Source organism: Chiloscyllium punctatum, chromosome 42 (genome assembly GCF_047496795.1).
Source record: "Chiloscyllium punctatum isolate Juve2018m chromosome 42, sChiPun1.3, whole genome shotgun sequence".
In the NCBI taxonomy this organism is placed as follows: Eukaryota; Metazoa; Chordata; class Chondrichthyes; order Orectolobiformes; family Hemiscylliidae; genus Chiloscyllium; species Chiloscyllium punctatum.
In genome coordinates, this window is record NC_092780.1 from 1,953,389 (window position 1) to 1,970,064 (window position 16,676).

The 16,676-nt window shown below is 46.8% G+C and overlaps 1 protein-coding gene across 1 annotated transcript in view; it reads right to left on the bottom strand.

Moving 5' to 3' along the window:
• Positions 1 to 11,684, bottom strand: part of LOC140465622 (growth factor receptor-bound protein 7-like) — a 182,920-nt gene extending 171,236 nt beyond the window's left edge. Inside the window, exons 1-2 of the mRNA XM_072561177.1 lie at positions 11,590 to 11,684; positions 5,401 to 5,494 (exon numbers count right to left, since the gene is read on the bottom strand). Of these exons, the coding sequence (XP_072417278.1) occupies positions 5,401 to 5,494; positions 11,590 to 11,598 (103 nt within the window). The 5' untranslated portion in view covers positions 11,599 to 11,684. The remainder of the gene's footprint in view (positions 1 to 5,400; positions 5,495 to 11,589) is intronic.
• Between the last annotated feature and the right edge of the window lie 4,992 nt (positions 11,685 to 16,676).

The window sequence follows — 16,676 nt, forward strand, 5'->3', positions numbered from 1 at the left end:
TGTACGAGCAGGTTATGCATCTTTTGCAGTTGCAGGGGAAGGAATCTGGGGGTTCAGGAGGGTTGGTGATGATAGTGGCACAAACCAAGGACTGTGTGGAAGGCAGAGAGGGGTGGGGACGGGAAGCTGTTCTTGGTGGTGGGGTCTAGTTGGAGTTGGCAGAAGTCTATAAGGATGATGTGTTGGATGCAGAGACTGGTAGGGTGGTAGGTGAGGAAAAGGGGGACTCTGTCTTTATTGTATTTGGAGAGGGATTTAGAGCATTGGAACGGCGAATGGAGGTGGTGCGGTGGAGTACTGTCTGGATGACAGAGGGGGGAAAGCACATTGTTCGAAATAGTTGAGCATCTGGAATGTTTGCGAGTGAAATGTGTCCTCATCTAAGCAGATGTGGCAGAGGCGGAGGAATTGGGGGAATGGGATGGAGTTCTTGCAGGATACTGGGTGGGAGGAGGTGTAGTCTAAGTAGTTATGGAAGTCTGTGGGTTTGTAGTAAACATCCATCTGGAGATTGTCGCCAGAGATGGAAATGGAGAGGTCAAGGAAGGGGAGGGAGGTGTCCAAGATGGACCAAGTGACACCACCCTCTCACCTCCATCCAGGGCAGCCTACAGCCCGGAGGACTCAACCTTGAGTTCTCCAATTTCCAATAACCTCCCTTCCCATCCCTGACTCCTTTCCCAGACCCTCCCCTCCCTTCCACTCCTCCCTGCCACCAACCAGATTCATTCCTCCATTAACAAACCAGGTCATACCCTCTACCTGTCTTCACCTATCCCCACTTCATCATCCTGTCCCCATCCTTTATCTGCAGCTCCACTACAGGGTTACACCCGAAACGTCAACTTCTCCACCTTCCGATGCTGCTTGTTCTGTGTTCTTCCAGCCTCCTACCCGTCTGCTTTGGATTCCAGCATCTGCAGTTTTTTTGTTTATCTCTAAATACATGTGAGAGCTGACATGATCAATGCTGATGATTTGAGACCACATTGGCTTATTATTATATTGACACTGACTGCCCACGGTCTGGCTTGGCATACACTGGTCTCTGAGCACACACCAGTCCCTAAGCTGATAAGGTGGAAGCAATGAAAACTTAGTTCTGTGTTGGCATTTGATGCTATCTGCTTTGTAGTTTCAAAGGGTTAATGTGGAATATACTCACTACAAGCCCAGCCCTAAGGTTTGTCTGCCTCACTCTTGTAGCCAGTATTATCCCACCTCAGAGTGGAATGAATTAGGTTTAAAATATCTGTATACATTTAAATTGACTTTCAATTCAGGTTTTGGTCTAAAGCGATTATTCTTCACAATCACTCCCCAGCTCTCTGGCTAAATACTCTCTGTTTGCATATCTCCAGGGTCAGGTTCACAAACAGTTAATGTCAAGTCTCTGTGGATATGTCAACACTTAATTAACTTCTGTTTCCATGGCAATGTGGCCACCCAGCAAAGATTTAAGGGATGCTGTTCGGCAGAAATGTGCCACACTTGTGTTGTTAAAGGCACTTTGTGTTGAGCTACTCCAGTTTGGAAAAGGCAGAAACCTGAAGGAAGACAGAGTTAAGGCAGGGCAGATGTACAGATTTGCTTTGTATGAAATTATTCAATATTATTGACAGAAATTTTTTATCACATGACATTTCATTAATAAGGGTAAGGCTGACACTGTAACACAACTTTAGCGGAAGAATGCTTGTGGTAAATTAAGTGTTAAATATGCTGCACCTGTGAGCAATAAAACAAGTGCAGAACAAGTGAACAATCTCAAGATCTGAACAGTGGGTGCACAATGAGAAGGGTAGAGTTCCTTTACTATCATCCTCTGGGCTCTGTTCCCAGCAGAGCTGGTATCTGATTTGTCCAGTATTTTACCTATCCTTGCACAGGTATTACTTTTTTTTTTAGATTACTTACAGTGTGGAAACAGGCCCTTCGGCCCAACAAGTCCACACCGCCCCGCCGAAGCGTAACCCACCCATACCCCTACATCTACATCTACCCCTTACCTAACACTACGGGCAATTTAGCATGGCCAATTCACCTGACCTGCACATCTTTGGACTGTGGGAGGAAACCGGAGCACCCGGAGGAAACCCACGCAGACACGGGGAGAACGTGCAAACTCCACACAGTCAGTCGCCTGAGGCAGGAATTGAACCCGGGTCTCCGGCGCTGCGAGGCAGCAGTGCTAACCACTGTACCACCGTGCCGCCCACGGTGGAAACACTTGTGGAAACAAACCTCCTGAACAGAAACACTCATAAGGAAAGCTTGTGAAATTTTCAAATTATTTCACAGATGTGTGTGTCAGTAATGAGGCCAGCATTTATTATCCATCCCTAGTTGTCCTGAGGAAGGTGGTGATGAGTTGTCTTTACAGCTGTTAGAGTTCTTGTGGTGTAGATACATCCAGTGTTAGGAAAGGTGATTCGGAATTTTCCCTGAGCAATAGTGAAGAGATGGTGATATATTTCCAAGTCAGAATGATGTGTGGCTTTGAGGCACCATCGAAGCAGAATTTGCTGCTGGTGGTGTACCCCTGAATCCACTGGCCTTCTCCATGGTAGAAGCTAAGGGTGCAGAATGTGCTGTCAAAAGACATTTGACAAGTTGCTGCATTACATCTTGTTGGTGGTACACACAGCTGCTGTTGAATTGATAGTAAAGCAAGTGAATGCTGAAGGTGGTGGATTGAGAACCAGTCAAGAAGGCCACTTAATCCTGGATGGTTTCAATCTTCTTGATTATTGTCATCCAGGCAAGTGGGGAGTATTCCATCAGGAGATGAGTTGCTCGCTAGTCACTGAACATGTTCTTGTCGCTACAGTATTTATATTAGATTCCCTATAGTATGGAAACAGGCCCTTCAGCCCAACAAGGCCACACTGATCCTCTGAAAAATAACCCACCCAAGACTCATTCCCCATATTTACCCCTGACTGATGGTCCTAACACTATGGGCAATTTAGCCTAGCCAAATCACCTGACCGGCACAATTTTGGATTAGATTAGATTACATTACAGTGTGGAAACAGGCCCTTCGGCCTAACAAGTCTACACCGACCCGCCGAAGCTTAACCCACCCATTTACCCCTTACCTAACACTACGAGCAATTTAGCATGGCCAATTCACCTGACCTGCACATCTTTGTGACTGTGGGAGGAAACCAGAGCACCCGGAGGAAACCCACGCAGATACAGGGAGAATGTGCAAACTCCACACAGTCAGTCGCCTGAGGCGGGAATTGAACCCGGGTATCTGGCGCTGTGAGGCAGCAGTGCTAACCACTGTGCCACCGTGCCGCCCACTTTAATAGTCCACGGCTGGCTGACCACAATCACTGCCCCCATTTCACTGAGTAGGATGTATTTCTTTTTAGATTACTTACAGTGTGGAAATAGGCTCTTCAGCCCAACAAGTCCACACCAACCCGCCAAAGCCCAACACACCCAGACCCATTTACCCCTACATTTACCCCTTCACCTAACACTACAGGCAATTCACCTAACCTGCACATTTTTGGACTGTGGGAGGAAACCGGAGCACCCGGAGGAAACCCACGCAGACACGGGGAGAATGTGCAAACTCCACACAGTCGCCAGAGGTGGGGATTGAACACGGGTCTCTGGCGCTGTGAGGCAGCTCACCACTGTGCCACCGTGTGGGTGGAAACCCACACAGACATGGGGAGAAGGTGCAAACTCCACACAGATCTTGATAATGGGGAATTCAATGATGGTAATGTAATTGAATGTCAATGGGCTATGGTTGGATTCTCTCAAGTTAGAGATAATCATTGCCTGGCACTCATATGGTGAGAATAGCCTATTGAGACTTGGAGACAACTCACGGAGACTTGGAGGCAACTCACGGAGAGTTCACTATGCTGAAATGAATAGGTTGTTTTGAGGAAAGGATGAGCAGGTTGAACCTATAGTCATTGAAGTTCAGGAGAATGAGAATTGTTACATTATTTTTTCTTAGTTGTGGGTATGTTCACCAAGTGGAGAGTTGATTTGCAGATGTGATATTATTTTTTCATACAATTCTGAGGGGTCTTGACAGGTTGGATGCAGGAAGAATGTGTCCCCAGTGGGGGCATCTAGAACCAGGAGAGGGCTTCAAAATAATCATTCTTCCATTGAAGACGAAGATGATGAGGAAATTATTCTCATCAAGGATCATTATTTTTTGAAATTCTCTTCTCCAGAGGGCAGTGGAGACAGGGTCATTGGATATACTCAGAGCTGAGTTAGACAGATTTTTAATTCACAAGAGAAGCAAGGATTTGGGGAGAAAGGGGAAGATAGGAAAATAGAATTGAGACTACAATCGGATTGGCATGATTTGCTCAAATGTTGGAGGTTTAGAACATAGAACATAGAAAAATACAGCGCAGTACAGGCCCTTCGGCCCTCGATGTTGCGCCGACCGAAGCCTACCTAACCTACACTAACCCACTATCCTCCATATACTTGTCCAATACCCGCTTAAATGACCATAAAGAGGGAGAGTGCACCACTGCTACTGGCAGGGCATTCCATGAACTCACAACCCGCTGAGTAAAAAATCTACCCCTAACATCTGTCCTATACCTACCACCCCTTAATTTAAAGCTATGTCCCCTAGTAACAGCTGACTCCATACGCGGAAAAAGGTTCTCACTGTCAACCCTATCTAAACCCCTAATCATCTTGTACACCTCTATCAAATCTCCTCTAAACCTTCTTTTCTCCAATGAGAAAAGTCCCAAGTGCCTCAGCCTTTCCTCATACGATCTTCCTACCATGCCAGGCAACATCCTGGTAAACCTCCTCTGCACTCGTTCCAATGCCTCCACATCCTTCCTATAGTATGGCGACCAAAACTGCACACAATAAAGGGGCTGAATGGCCTATTCCTCCCAATTCTTGTCTTACTGTCTGGAATATAATAGAGGAGTTGGAGGAGTTTATATATCATGTTATACATACCTAGGAGGCATCTAATCAAGAGATTCAGCTAGTTAATACATAGAATAACAGATACACAGGAATGAATTAGAGTTATGTGGTATAGATGGCATTATAAACTACTTGAGCTGTACCCACACTTCATACAATTTTCAGCTTCATTTTGTCAACTTTTCAAAGAACCCACTTTAGATGCCTTTGTTTCCATTTTTTGGATGCCTAACTATCAGTCCATTCTAATGGGGTATGTGTCTTTTTCACCTCAGTCATAACTACATCACACTTCACTGCATGATGCAAATAGCATCTTCAAACTCAACAGCTGAAATAGTTTGTTTTACATTGTGACTGTGAGATTTCATACCAAACCACAATATTTGGATAAAGGGAGAAAAATGATCCAGATTGTCCTATCGTTGATGAACAGACAGGTCTCTGTCTTACCTTGGCGTTTGGGCGTGGTATCATTGGGTAATACCTGAGACTGACCCCTTATCCACTCCCGCAACCTACAGATTGGTCTTTTCTCCAGATTCCCCTGCAAACCAAAAGACATTGGATGATAACTTTCATAACAAAAACACTGGTGGAAATATTCAGCAGGTCTGGCAACATCTGAGAAGAGAGAAACAGAGCAAAAGGGCAGAATTTATTGCATTTCTGGTTAGTGATGGGGGCCATTTAATTCGATGGAAAAGTGTTAGATGAGAACCCCACCCATTTCTGCTCCAATGAAGTCTGGGACACAAAGGTTTGAGGATCTCCTTCTCACTTTGCTGCTAATTCAAGCTCTTACATGGACAATTAGATTTCAATCAGTGATGGGTGGTTGAGTCACATGGGAAATCCTATCTGATTTGCTGAGGGCTCCCAGGACTGACCCTTGTTCAAAGGAATTCAATCAAGTGTTAGGACGGGGGGGGGGGCACTGAGAGTCAACCCCATGTCCTTGTTGCTGAACACACCCCAACCCCACACCAGCAACTTCCATTCCATGATCCCCCCATCTTGTTCACAGTGGGCTGTTACCAGGCTCCAGTCAGAACCAAAGAATACATGAACCCAACCATTCACTGCAACCCACTAGGAAGATTTTATTTCATAAATATGCATGCTATAAAAACAGAAGACAAATCTGAACAAATCCATAAACCTAGTTTGATGACTCACCAGTGGTCATATGACTCACCCTTTAATGGAACACTGTGTCAGTATAACATAGAATCATAGAGTCAAAGAGATGTACAGCATGGAAACAGACCCTTTGGTCCAAACTGTCCATGCCGACCAGATAGCCCAACACAATCTAGTCCCACCTGCCAGCACCTGGCCCATATCCCTCCAAACCCTTCCTATTCATATACCCATCCAAATGTCTCTTAAATGTTGCAGTTGTACCAGCCTCCACCACTTCCTCTGGCAGCTCATTCCATACACGTACCACCCTCTGCGTGAAAAAGTTGCCCCTTAGGTCTCTTTTATATCTTTCCCCTCTCACCCTAAACCTATGCCCTCTAGTTCTGGATTCCCTCACCCCAGGGAAAAGACCATGTCTATTTATCCTATCCATGCCCCTCATAATTTTGTAAACCTCTATAAGGTCACCCGTCAGCCTCCCACGCTCCAGGGAAAACAGCCCCAGCCTGTTCAGCCTCTCCCTGTAGCTCAGATCCTCCAATCCTGGCAACATCCTTGTAAATCTTTTCTGAACCCTTTTAAGTTTCACAACATCTTTTCGATAGGAAGGAGACCAGAATTACACGCAATATTCCAACAGTGGCCTAACCAATGTCCTGTACAGCCGCAACATGACCTCCCAACTCCTGTACTCAATACTCTGACCAAAAAAGGAAAGCATACCAAACGCCTTCTTCACTATCCTATCTACCTGTGACTCCACTTTCAAGGAGCTATGAACCTGCACTCCAAGGTCTCTTTGTTCAGCAACACTCCCTAGGACCTTACCATTAAGTATATAAGTCCTGCTCTGATTTGCTTTCCCAAAATGCAGCACCTCACATTTATCTAAATTAAATTCCATCTGCCAATCCTCAGCCCATTGGCCCATCTGGTCCAGATCCCATTGTAATCTGAGGTAACCCTCTTCACTGTCCACTACACCTCCAATATTGGTGTCATCTGCAAACTTACTAACTGTACCTCTTATGCTCGCATCCAAATCATTTATGTAAATGACAAAAAGTAGAGGGCCCAGCACTGATCCTTGTGGCACTCCACTGGTCACAGACCTCCAGTTTGAAAAACAACCGTCCACTGTAACATGTAACACATCTACCCTCAACTTCTTGTGACATAGGTTACCCGCCAATCATTGGACTTTCCCCAGATGCAAGACCAACAAATGCCAGTTTCTGATTGGTCAACTGCCCTTGGGAGTCAGGATACAGATTCCAAAATCTCCTCCTTTGCAGCATCCACGCACCCAATCCCCTCCCTGCGTGTCCCGCAGACAACCACTGAATCCTACGTTCTGGGACGGTCACCTGCTGCCCATTGAGGTTTCAAAGACCTTCCCCAAGACGCAAGAGCGGGGTGTTGCTGGTTTTCCAGCAGGCAAGTGAACCCCATTGCCAGTGAACATTTCAGGTCAATGATCTTCGTTTGAAATGTCACAAATTTTTAGCAGATGAGAAACAGAACAAAAGGGATGATCTATGATAGATGCAAAACTGGAGAAATTAAATGAAGAAAGAATTGGTGATCCCGAATCAAAGAGAGTGGAAATAGGACAAGTGTGTGACTGTAAAGAAACAAAAGCTGTATCTTGAAGAGGTGTGAATGGCAGAATGATGAACAGTTCGCATCTGATGGCAAAAGGAAGAAAAAGTTGGAGTAACCAAAGCCTGAATGAAAGTAAAAACAAATGGAGCTGAGAACATTGTCTGAATTACTGACCTCAATGTCAATGACCTCAAAGGGTATCCAATCGAAAGATGTTCCTTGAGCTTCACTGGAAGACTGCAGGAAGCTGGGGACTGTGAGGTCAGCCTGACAGTGATGTGGAGAATTTAAATGAAAGGCAACCAGTCAGTTGGGTCATGCTCCCAGGATGAACAGAGTTGTTTCTGTTTTCATTTATGCTTTCCAGCATCCATAATAGCTTAACAAGTTTCATATTTTGTTTGGAGCAATGATGTCAAATATAATGCATGCCACATTTTCGGGTTGTGGCCATAAGGAGCAAACAGCCATCAACTGGATTTTGTTGGTGGATGGGTTTCCACCAGGTAATTGACTGGTGTGTAGGAGACAGTGAGGTCTGCAGATGCTGGAGATCAGAGTTTAGAGTGTATTGCTGAAAATGCAAGGTCAGGCAGCATCCGCGGAGCAGGAAAATCGATGTTTTGGGCCGGAGCCCTTCATCAGGAATGTCCAGGGTTCTGTCTTTCCAATTTGTCCAGATTATAGCAAGATTGAAAATTCAGCAAGAGCATGGATGTTTTTACCTGAATCTGTTAATTACTTCTTGACCGCAAGTAGATAGAAATAAATGAGGAAATTATTCCTATTTTATTTCTAATCCCAGATTATCAAAGTTAGTTAGGGATCTGTATGTCAGGGTCCATATTGAGTTTATCCAGTCCAAAATAGAGATTGGTGCTAAAGGTTATGGGGAGATTTTGGAGGTGCTCAAATTGATGGAATACATTAACATATATACTGAGAAACGTTAACAGACCAAAGGCATTTAGATATATTTTTGAAGATTAAATGTTTTCAGGATTTAAAGAGATGTCAAAAGAGAATGGGATTGGTAGGTTGGCCCTTTTGGAGAGATTGAAGTTACATGATGGACCAAATAGCCTCTGCCTCTGTAATCCAATGCCTGGGTTTAGCTACTTAATATTCTGGTCTTTAAACAAACTGAAAACCCCTCAGAGTTGCTACTCAGGACAAAGTCCCACACACTGTGTAATAGTTTTTGCAGCAATGGACAGGTTGTATTTGAGTTGGGCTTTTGGTAAATTGTCAGGACACTAACTACTGCAGCCTTGTTAATACAAGCAGGTGCACACTGATGGCACTCTTGCTTACAATTTTCTTTCAAGATTCAGAACTATGCAATTGTCTAACAATAACTCATGGTCTAAAGGCCAAATGCATTATCCTACAGGATCTTCAAAATACCTTTAAAGGGCAAGAATCTTTCTGGATGTATGTTTATTTCTATCTGAAATAACCACAGATATTGAAGTTGCCTTACGTTTGTAGAAAAAAAAGTTCTGTTAAGAAACTTTGAGCTGGTGCAAATCTTGCTCATTGATAAGGCAGACATTTTTATGTCCATTTGGGATGATAGTTTGTGACCATTTACAAACCCTTGAAGAATAGGAAAATCGTATTGAACCCAACAATCCAGTCCTTATTAACTAATCTTAACCCGTCCACTCACCTTCTCCCAACATCTCCCAACTCTAAACACTCAACTTCTTCCCACATTCTTTAATTGCTCCCACCTTCTCTCTGTATCCCTCAATTCAATTTACCACTGTCACACTGCCATCCTTAAATCCTCTCCAAAGACATACGAAGGTCTCTCTTGAACTGTCTATTCACGCACAACGGTAACCTTCCCAGCTTCACATCTCCATTTAATATCTCTGTTTACTTCAAATGAAAGGGTTTGTGAGACCAGATTATGTACTCACAAGAGATAAAATGTCTAACTTCAAACAGTTGCAGCCTATTCCAGACCTGACAAGTGGATGATCACACTAAGATCCTTTCAATATTAGCTAAAGGGCTTTCCTGTAGAATATTCCAATCAGCATTCTGCCCAAGACTGACCTACTTAATGCGTAATTGATATTGCATCGAGACTGAGAGCTGCTTCACAAGGAACTTTATCTGGTCTTGACTGTGTTTCAGTGGCTGGAGTGTTGATCTGTCAGAGATGGTGACTTTTGACTCAACATTCGAGTAAACTGAGGCCTCAGCCAAATATAAAAGTTCTAATGGCACATTTCAAAGAAGATGAGTAGAGTTATCTCAGCTAATTTTTATCCCTTAACCAACTTCATTTAAATAATGTCTCTCAGTCATTTTCGCATTGTTATTTGGGAGATCTTGCTGTGTCCAATTTGGCTGTTGCATTTCTTACAACAGAGTACTGTACAACAAAGTACTTAAGTAGCTGTAAGATAAGGTTGTGAAAGATGCTGTAGAAATTCAAGATTCCTTTATTATAATAATCCCCATGCGCACTGCACATATTGAGATTTAGATTACACTTCATAATTATGAAGTGTTTCAAGAGGTTGGCTATGGCTCACATTAACTCTAGCCTCCCAGCCTGCCTTGATCCCTTCCAATTAGCCTACTATTGCAACAGGTTCATGGCAGATGTTATCTCCTTAACCCTACACTCATCCCTGGAGCATCTTTATAATAAGGATAGCTACATCAGGCTTCTACTTATTGACCACAGCTCCACTATAATCCCAACCAAACTATCTCCAAATTCCAAGACCTAGGTCTCAGCTCCACCCTCTGCAAATGGGATCATCAACTTCCTGACCCTCAGACCACAATCAGTGAAGATAGACAACAGCATCTCCTTCACAATAATCCTCAGCACCGGTACTCTCCAAGAATGTGTACTCACCTCCCTACTGTACTCCCTGTATACTCATGACTGTGTGGCCAAATTTCATCCAAACTCCATTCACACATCCAAACTCCATACTTTTCACAGTATTTATAACGTGACAATAATAAATCAAATCAAATTCTGACAGCATTGGAAATTGTTGCACTCTGCGGTTTTTATTTGAACAGTTGACAACTCCAATAGCAAAGTTGTTTTCTAGGGGATGCACTGCTCCTCTCCACAGTGCTGGGCAGCACTGCACTCCATTGCTCTTTGGTGAAGGTCCATGCCCTACTCTACACTCTCAGCTTCCTGCTTTCCTTCCCTGAACCACCTCCTGGGTCACTGCAATGCCCCAGCCACTCACTCACTCACGTAGCCTCAATAGGCAAAGCTGCTGATTGTTCTACTTTTGCCAACATTTGGGAGGGGAGCAGTAATTATTGATTGGTTGCAGCATTATCAAGATGGAATGAGATACCCTCACCTGAGTGCTTTGCAAGTTTGTATCAGTATTTTGTGGGGTCAAGGAGTGAGGCCTGCTTTACAATGTTCAGATACTCACAGATTAATTCAAGATATCTGAAACCTGATCAATGTACTCTCAAGTTTTGTGAATTTGATGAGGGCCTGCAGGACTCAAACATCTCCTCCGTGGTCACAGCTCCTGCTCCCCGATCACACAATCCCTTCATGCTAAACAAATTAAACTACTGCCCACTTCAAGAACTGTTGAAATACAGTTCTTGTCAGCCTTGTCTCGAAAATAATATCAGGTTGAAGTTTTTCACTTTGTCCACAACGTGCCACTAACCTTGCCAAGTGTCACGTCAGTGTACCAGCTGGACATTTATTCTGTCAATATTTTAAACACATTGCCAGCAGAATGTTGACTTGCTGGTTTGTTTAACACTGAAGCAAAACGCTATCAGTTATTCAGCACAATGACAAAGCTCATGAGTCCCGACAAATATTTTACAAAGCCAAGAATCAGAGCATTTCAAAGAGTTGAACGTGAATACCTCATACATCTGGACGCTGGTGAATAAACTTGCTCTGAAGCCCTGGTATTTGTGCTGTAAAACTCTTCCACCTCACAAGCAATCCACTCGTTCTCTACCAGTAAACAGCACTTGGCAGCAACTCCATGTAAACGGAGTGCTGTAACTTAATGGGTACAAGTCGCTGCCCTGTATACTCACTGGGAAATGGTGGAAAGCTTTCTTCCATTAGTACAATGATGTAATCAACCTTCTACTCCTCAACAGCTTTAACTCACAAGCTGTTGACATCCTACTCTCTGTGATGCTGATTCTGGTTTCATTTGCCTCATGTTTGTATTAGGTGTGCTTGCCTAAACGTCGGTTCACTGTCAGATCTCCTCACAGAATGGAAACCTGACTATCCCACACAGGTATCAAAATGAAGTTTTGTTGTTGGCTTCAACCAACCAAGAAATGGCATTAAATTGGACACATACCCCAGTAAGAGTCAGAGTGTGTTGGATTGTACCCCAGTGAGAGTCAGTGTGTGTGGGACTGTACCCCAGTGAGAGTCAGTGTGTGTGAGACTGTATCCCAGTGAGAGTCAGTGTGTGTGGGCTGTACCCCAGTGAGAGTCATTGTGTGTATGTGGGACTGTACCCCAGTGAGAGTCAGTGTGTGTGTGTGGGACTGTACCCCAGTGAGAGTCAGTGTGTGTGTGTGGGACTGTACCCCAGTGAGAGTCAGTGTGTGTGAGACTGTACCCCAGTGAGAGTCAGTGTGTGTGAGACTGTACCTCAGTGAGAGTCAGTGTGTGGGGGGGGACTGTACCGCAGTGAGAGTCAGTGTATGTGAGAATGTAACCCAGTGACAGTCAGTGTGTGTGAGACTGTAACCCAGTGAGAACCAATGTGTGTGACACTGTAACCCAGTGAGAGTCAGTGTGTGTGAGACTGTACCCCAGTGAGAGTCAGTGCGTGTGAGACTGTAACCCAGTGAGAGGCAGTGTGTGTGAGACTGTAACCCAGTGAGAGCCAATGTGTGTGAGACTGTAACCCAGTGAGAGTCAGTGTGTGTGAGACTGTACCCCAGTGAGAGTCAGTGTGTGTAAGACTGTAACCCAGTGAGAGTCAGTGCGTGTGGGACTATACCCCAGTGAGAGGCAGTGTGTGTGAGACTGCAACCCAGTGAGAGTCAGTGTGTGTGAGACTGTACACCAGTGAGAGTCAGTGTGTGTGGAACTGTACCCGAGTGAGAGTCAGTGTGTGTGGGACTGTACCCCAGTGAGGGTCAGTGTGAGTGAGACTGTAACCCAGTGAGAGTCAGTGTGTGTGAGACTGTAATCCAGTGAGAGTCAGTGTGTGTGGGACTGTATCCCAGTGGGAGTCAGTGTGTGTGTGGGACTGTATCCCAGTGAGAGTCAGTGTGTGTGGGACTGTATCCCAGTGGGAGTCAATGTGTGTGGGATTGTATCCCAGTGAGAGTCAGTGTGTGTGTGGGATGGTACCCCAGTGAGATTCAGTGTGTGTGAGACTGTAACCCAGTGAGAGTCAGTGTGTGTGAGACTGTACCCCAGTGAGAGTCAGGGTGCGTGAGAATGTAACCCAGTGAGAGTCAGTGTGTGTGAGACTGTAACCCAGTGAGCGTCAGTGTGTGTGAGACTGTAACCCAATGAGAGTAGTGTGTGTGAACTGTACCCCAGTGAGAGTCAGTGAGTGTGTGGGACTGTACCCCAGTGAGATTCAGTGCATGTGGGACCAGTACCCCAGTAAGAATCAGTGAATGTGGGATTGTAACCCAGTGAGAGTCAGTGTGTGTGGGATATATACCCTAGGAAAAGTCAGTTTGTGTGCGACTGTACCCCAGCGGGAGTCAGTGTGTGTTTGGGTGTGGGACTGTACCCCAGTGAGAGTCAGTGTGTGTCGGACTGCATCTCAGTGAGAGTCAGTATGTGTGAGACTGTACCCCAGTCAGAGTCAGTGTGTGTGGGGACTAGTACCCCAGTAAGAATCAGTGTATGTGGGACTGTAACCCAGTGAGAGTCAGTGTGTGTGAGACTGTAACCCAGTGGGAGTGAGTGTGTGTGTGGGACTGTACCCCAGTTAGGGTCAGTGTGAGTGAGACTGTAACCCAGTGAGAGTCAGTGTGTGTGAGACTGTAACCCAGTAGGAGTCAGTGTGTGTGGGACTGTACCCCAGTGAGAGTCAGTGTGTGTGAGACTGTAACCCAGTGAGAGTCAGTGTGTGTGAGACTGTACACCAGTGAGAGTTAGTGTGTGTGGGACTGTACCTCAGTGAGGGTCAGTGTGTGTGAAACTGTAGGTACAAATAATGACTGCAGATGCTGGAAACCAGATTCTGGATTAGTGTTGCTGGAAGAGCACAGCAGTTCAGGCAGCATCCAAGGAGCTTCGAAATCGACGTTTCAGGCAAAAGCTCTTCATCAGGAATAAAGGCAGTGAGCCTGAAGCGTGGAGAGATAAGCTAGAGGAGGGTGGGGGTGGGGAGAGAGTAGCATAGAGTACAATGAGTGAGTGGGGGAGGGGATGAAGGTGATAGGTCAGGGAGGAGAAGGTGGAGTGGATAGGTGGAAAAGGAGATAGGCAGGTAGGACAAGTCCGGACAAGTCATGGGGGCAGTGCTGAGCTGGAAGTTTAGAACTAGGGTGAGGTGGGGGAAGGGGAAATGAGGAAACTGTTGAAGTCCACATTGATGCCCTGGGGTTGAAGTGTTCCGAGGCGGAAGATGAGACGTTCTTCCTCCAGGCGTCTGGTGGTGGGGGAGCGGCGGTGAAGGAGGCCCAGGACCTCCATGTCCTCGGCAGAGTGGGAGTGGGAGGGGGAGTTGAAATGTTAGGCCACGGGGCGGTTTTGTCGATTGGTGCGGGTGTCTCGGAGATGTTCCCTAAAACGCTCTGCTAGGAGGCGCCCAGTCTCCCCAATGTAGAGGAGACCGCATCGGGAGCAACGGATACAATAAATGATATTAGTGGATGTGCAAGTAAAACTTTGATGGATGTGGAAGGCTCCTTTAGGGCCTTGGATAGAGGTGAGGGAGGAGGTGTGGGCACAGGTTTTACAGTTCCTGGGAAAGTGCCAGGATTGGAGGGTGGGTTGTTTGGGGGAGTGGACCTGACCAGGTAGTCGCGGAGAGAACGGTCTTTGCGGAAGACAGAAAGGGGTGGGGAGGAAAATATATCCCTGGTAGTGGGGTCTCTTTGGAGGTGGCGGAAATGTCGGCGGATGATTTGGTTTATGCGAAGGTTGGTAGGGTGGAAGGTGAGCACCAGGGGCGTTCTGTCCTTGTTACGGTTGGAGGGATTGGATATCCATGGGGGCCAGGGTAACTGAAGTCTTGGAGGAGGTGGAGGGCATGGGTGGTGTCTCGAACATATGTGGGGAGTTCCTGGACTAGGGGGGATAGGACAGTGTCAAGGTAGGTAGAGATGAGTTCAGTGGGGCAGGAGCATGCTGAGACAATGGGTCGGCCAGGGTGGTCAGGCTTGTGGATCATGCGGCTGATGCAGCTATCACCCCCATGCTGACTGATGATGTCACTTCCGCCCCCATCATGGCCACTCCCACAACCACTTCCACCCCTCACAATTCCTCACGCATCACACATGACATCACTTCTGCCCTTCACATCATCGCTGATGCCACATGCTCAGTGACTTCCGCCAGTCCTACTGCCGTGGTCACCACCACTTCCGCCCCCACCCAGCGCCACTCACCCGCATTCTGCTGACACGCCCCCCACAGACCCCACTGTCACTATCCCCACCCCCCAGAACCCCAAGGGGAATACTACCCCTGCTCATGACTCCACCCCCATTCCCCCCACCATCACACCCACTCCAGGTACTGGCTCCGACCCCACTCCCAGCTCCACACCCACACCAGATCCCAGCTCCCAGCCCTGCCGAGTTTTCACCATCCCTCCAGACCTCCCCCTCACTGAGGACGAACGATCAGTCCTCAGCAAAGGTCTCACCTTCATCCCCCTCCATCCACGCATCAATGAATTTAATACACGCCGTGATGTCGAACAATTCTTCCGTCGCCTCTGAGCTTACTTTCACAATCAGGACTCCCGTCCACCTTCGAGGACCCCTTCGCCCACCTCCAACACACTGCATCCACCTGGACACCCCGCACTGGCCTATTACCTGCCCTTGACCTCTTCATTTCCAACTGCCGCTGGGACATTAACCGCCTCAACCTGTCTACCTCCCTCCCCCACTCCAACCTCTCACCCTCACAACGCGCAGGCCTCCAATCCCTCTGCTCCAATCCCAACCTCACTATCAAGCCAGCGGATAAAGGGGGCGCAGTGGTAGTCTGGCGCACTGACCTCTACACCGCTGAAGCCAAATGTCAACTCGAGGACACCTCTTCCTACTGCCCCCTCGACCATGACCCCACCCCCATCACCAAACCATCATCTCCCAGACCATACAGAACCTCATCACCTCAGGAGATCTCCCACCCACAGCTTCCAACCTCATAGTCCGGGAACCCCGCACTGCCAGGTTCTACCTCCTTCCCAAGATCCACAAGGCTGACCACCCTGGCCGACCCATTGTCTCAGCATGCTCCTGCCCCACTGAACTCATCTCTACATACCTCGACACTGTCCTATCCCCCCTAGTCCAGGAACTCCCCACATACGTTTGAGACACCACCCACACCCTCCACCTCCTCCAAGACTTCCATTTCCCTGGCCCCCAATGCCTCATCTTCACCATGGATATCCAATCCCTCTACACCTCCATCCATCATGACCAGGGCCTCCAAGCCCTCCATTTTGTCTTCTCCAGACGTCCCCAACAGTACCCTTCAACCGACACTCTCATTCATTTGGCTGAACTGGTCCTCACCCTTAACAATTTCTCTTTCAAATCCTCCCACTTCCTCCAGACTAAAGGGGTAGCCATGGGCACACGTATGGGCCCCAGGTATGCCTGTCTCTTTGTTGGCTACGTAGAACAGTTGATCTTCCGTAATTACACTGGCACCACTCCCCACCTCTTCCTCCGCTACATTGATGACTGCATTGGCGCCACCTCGTGCTCCCGCGAGGAGGTTGAGCAATTCATCAACTTCACCAACACATTCCACCCTGACC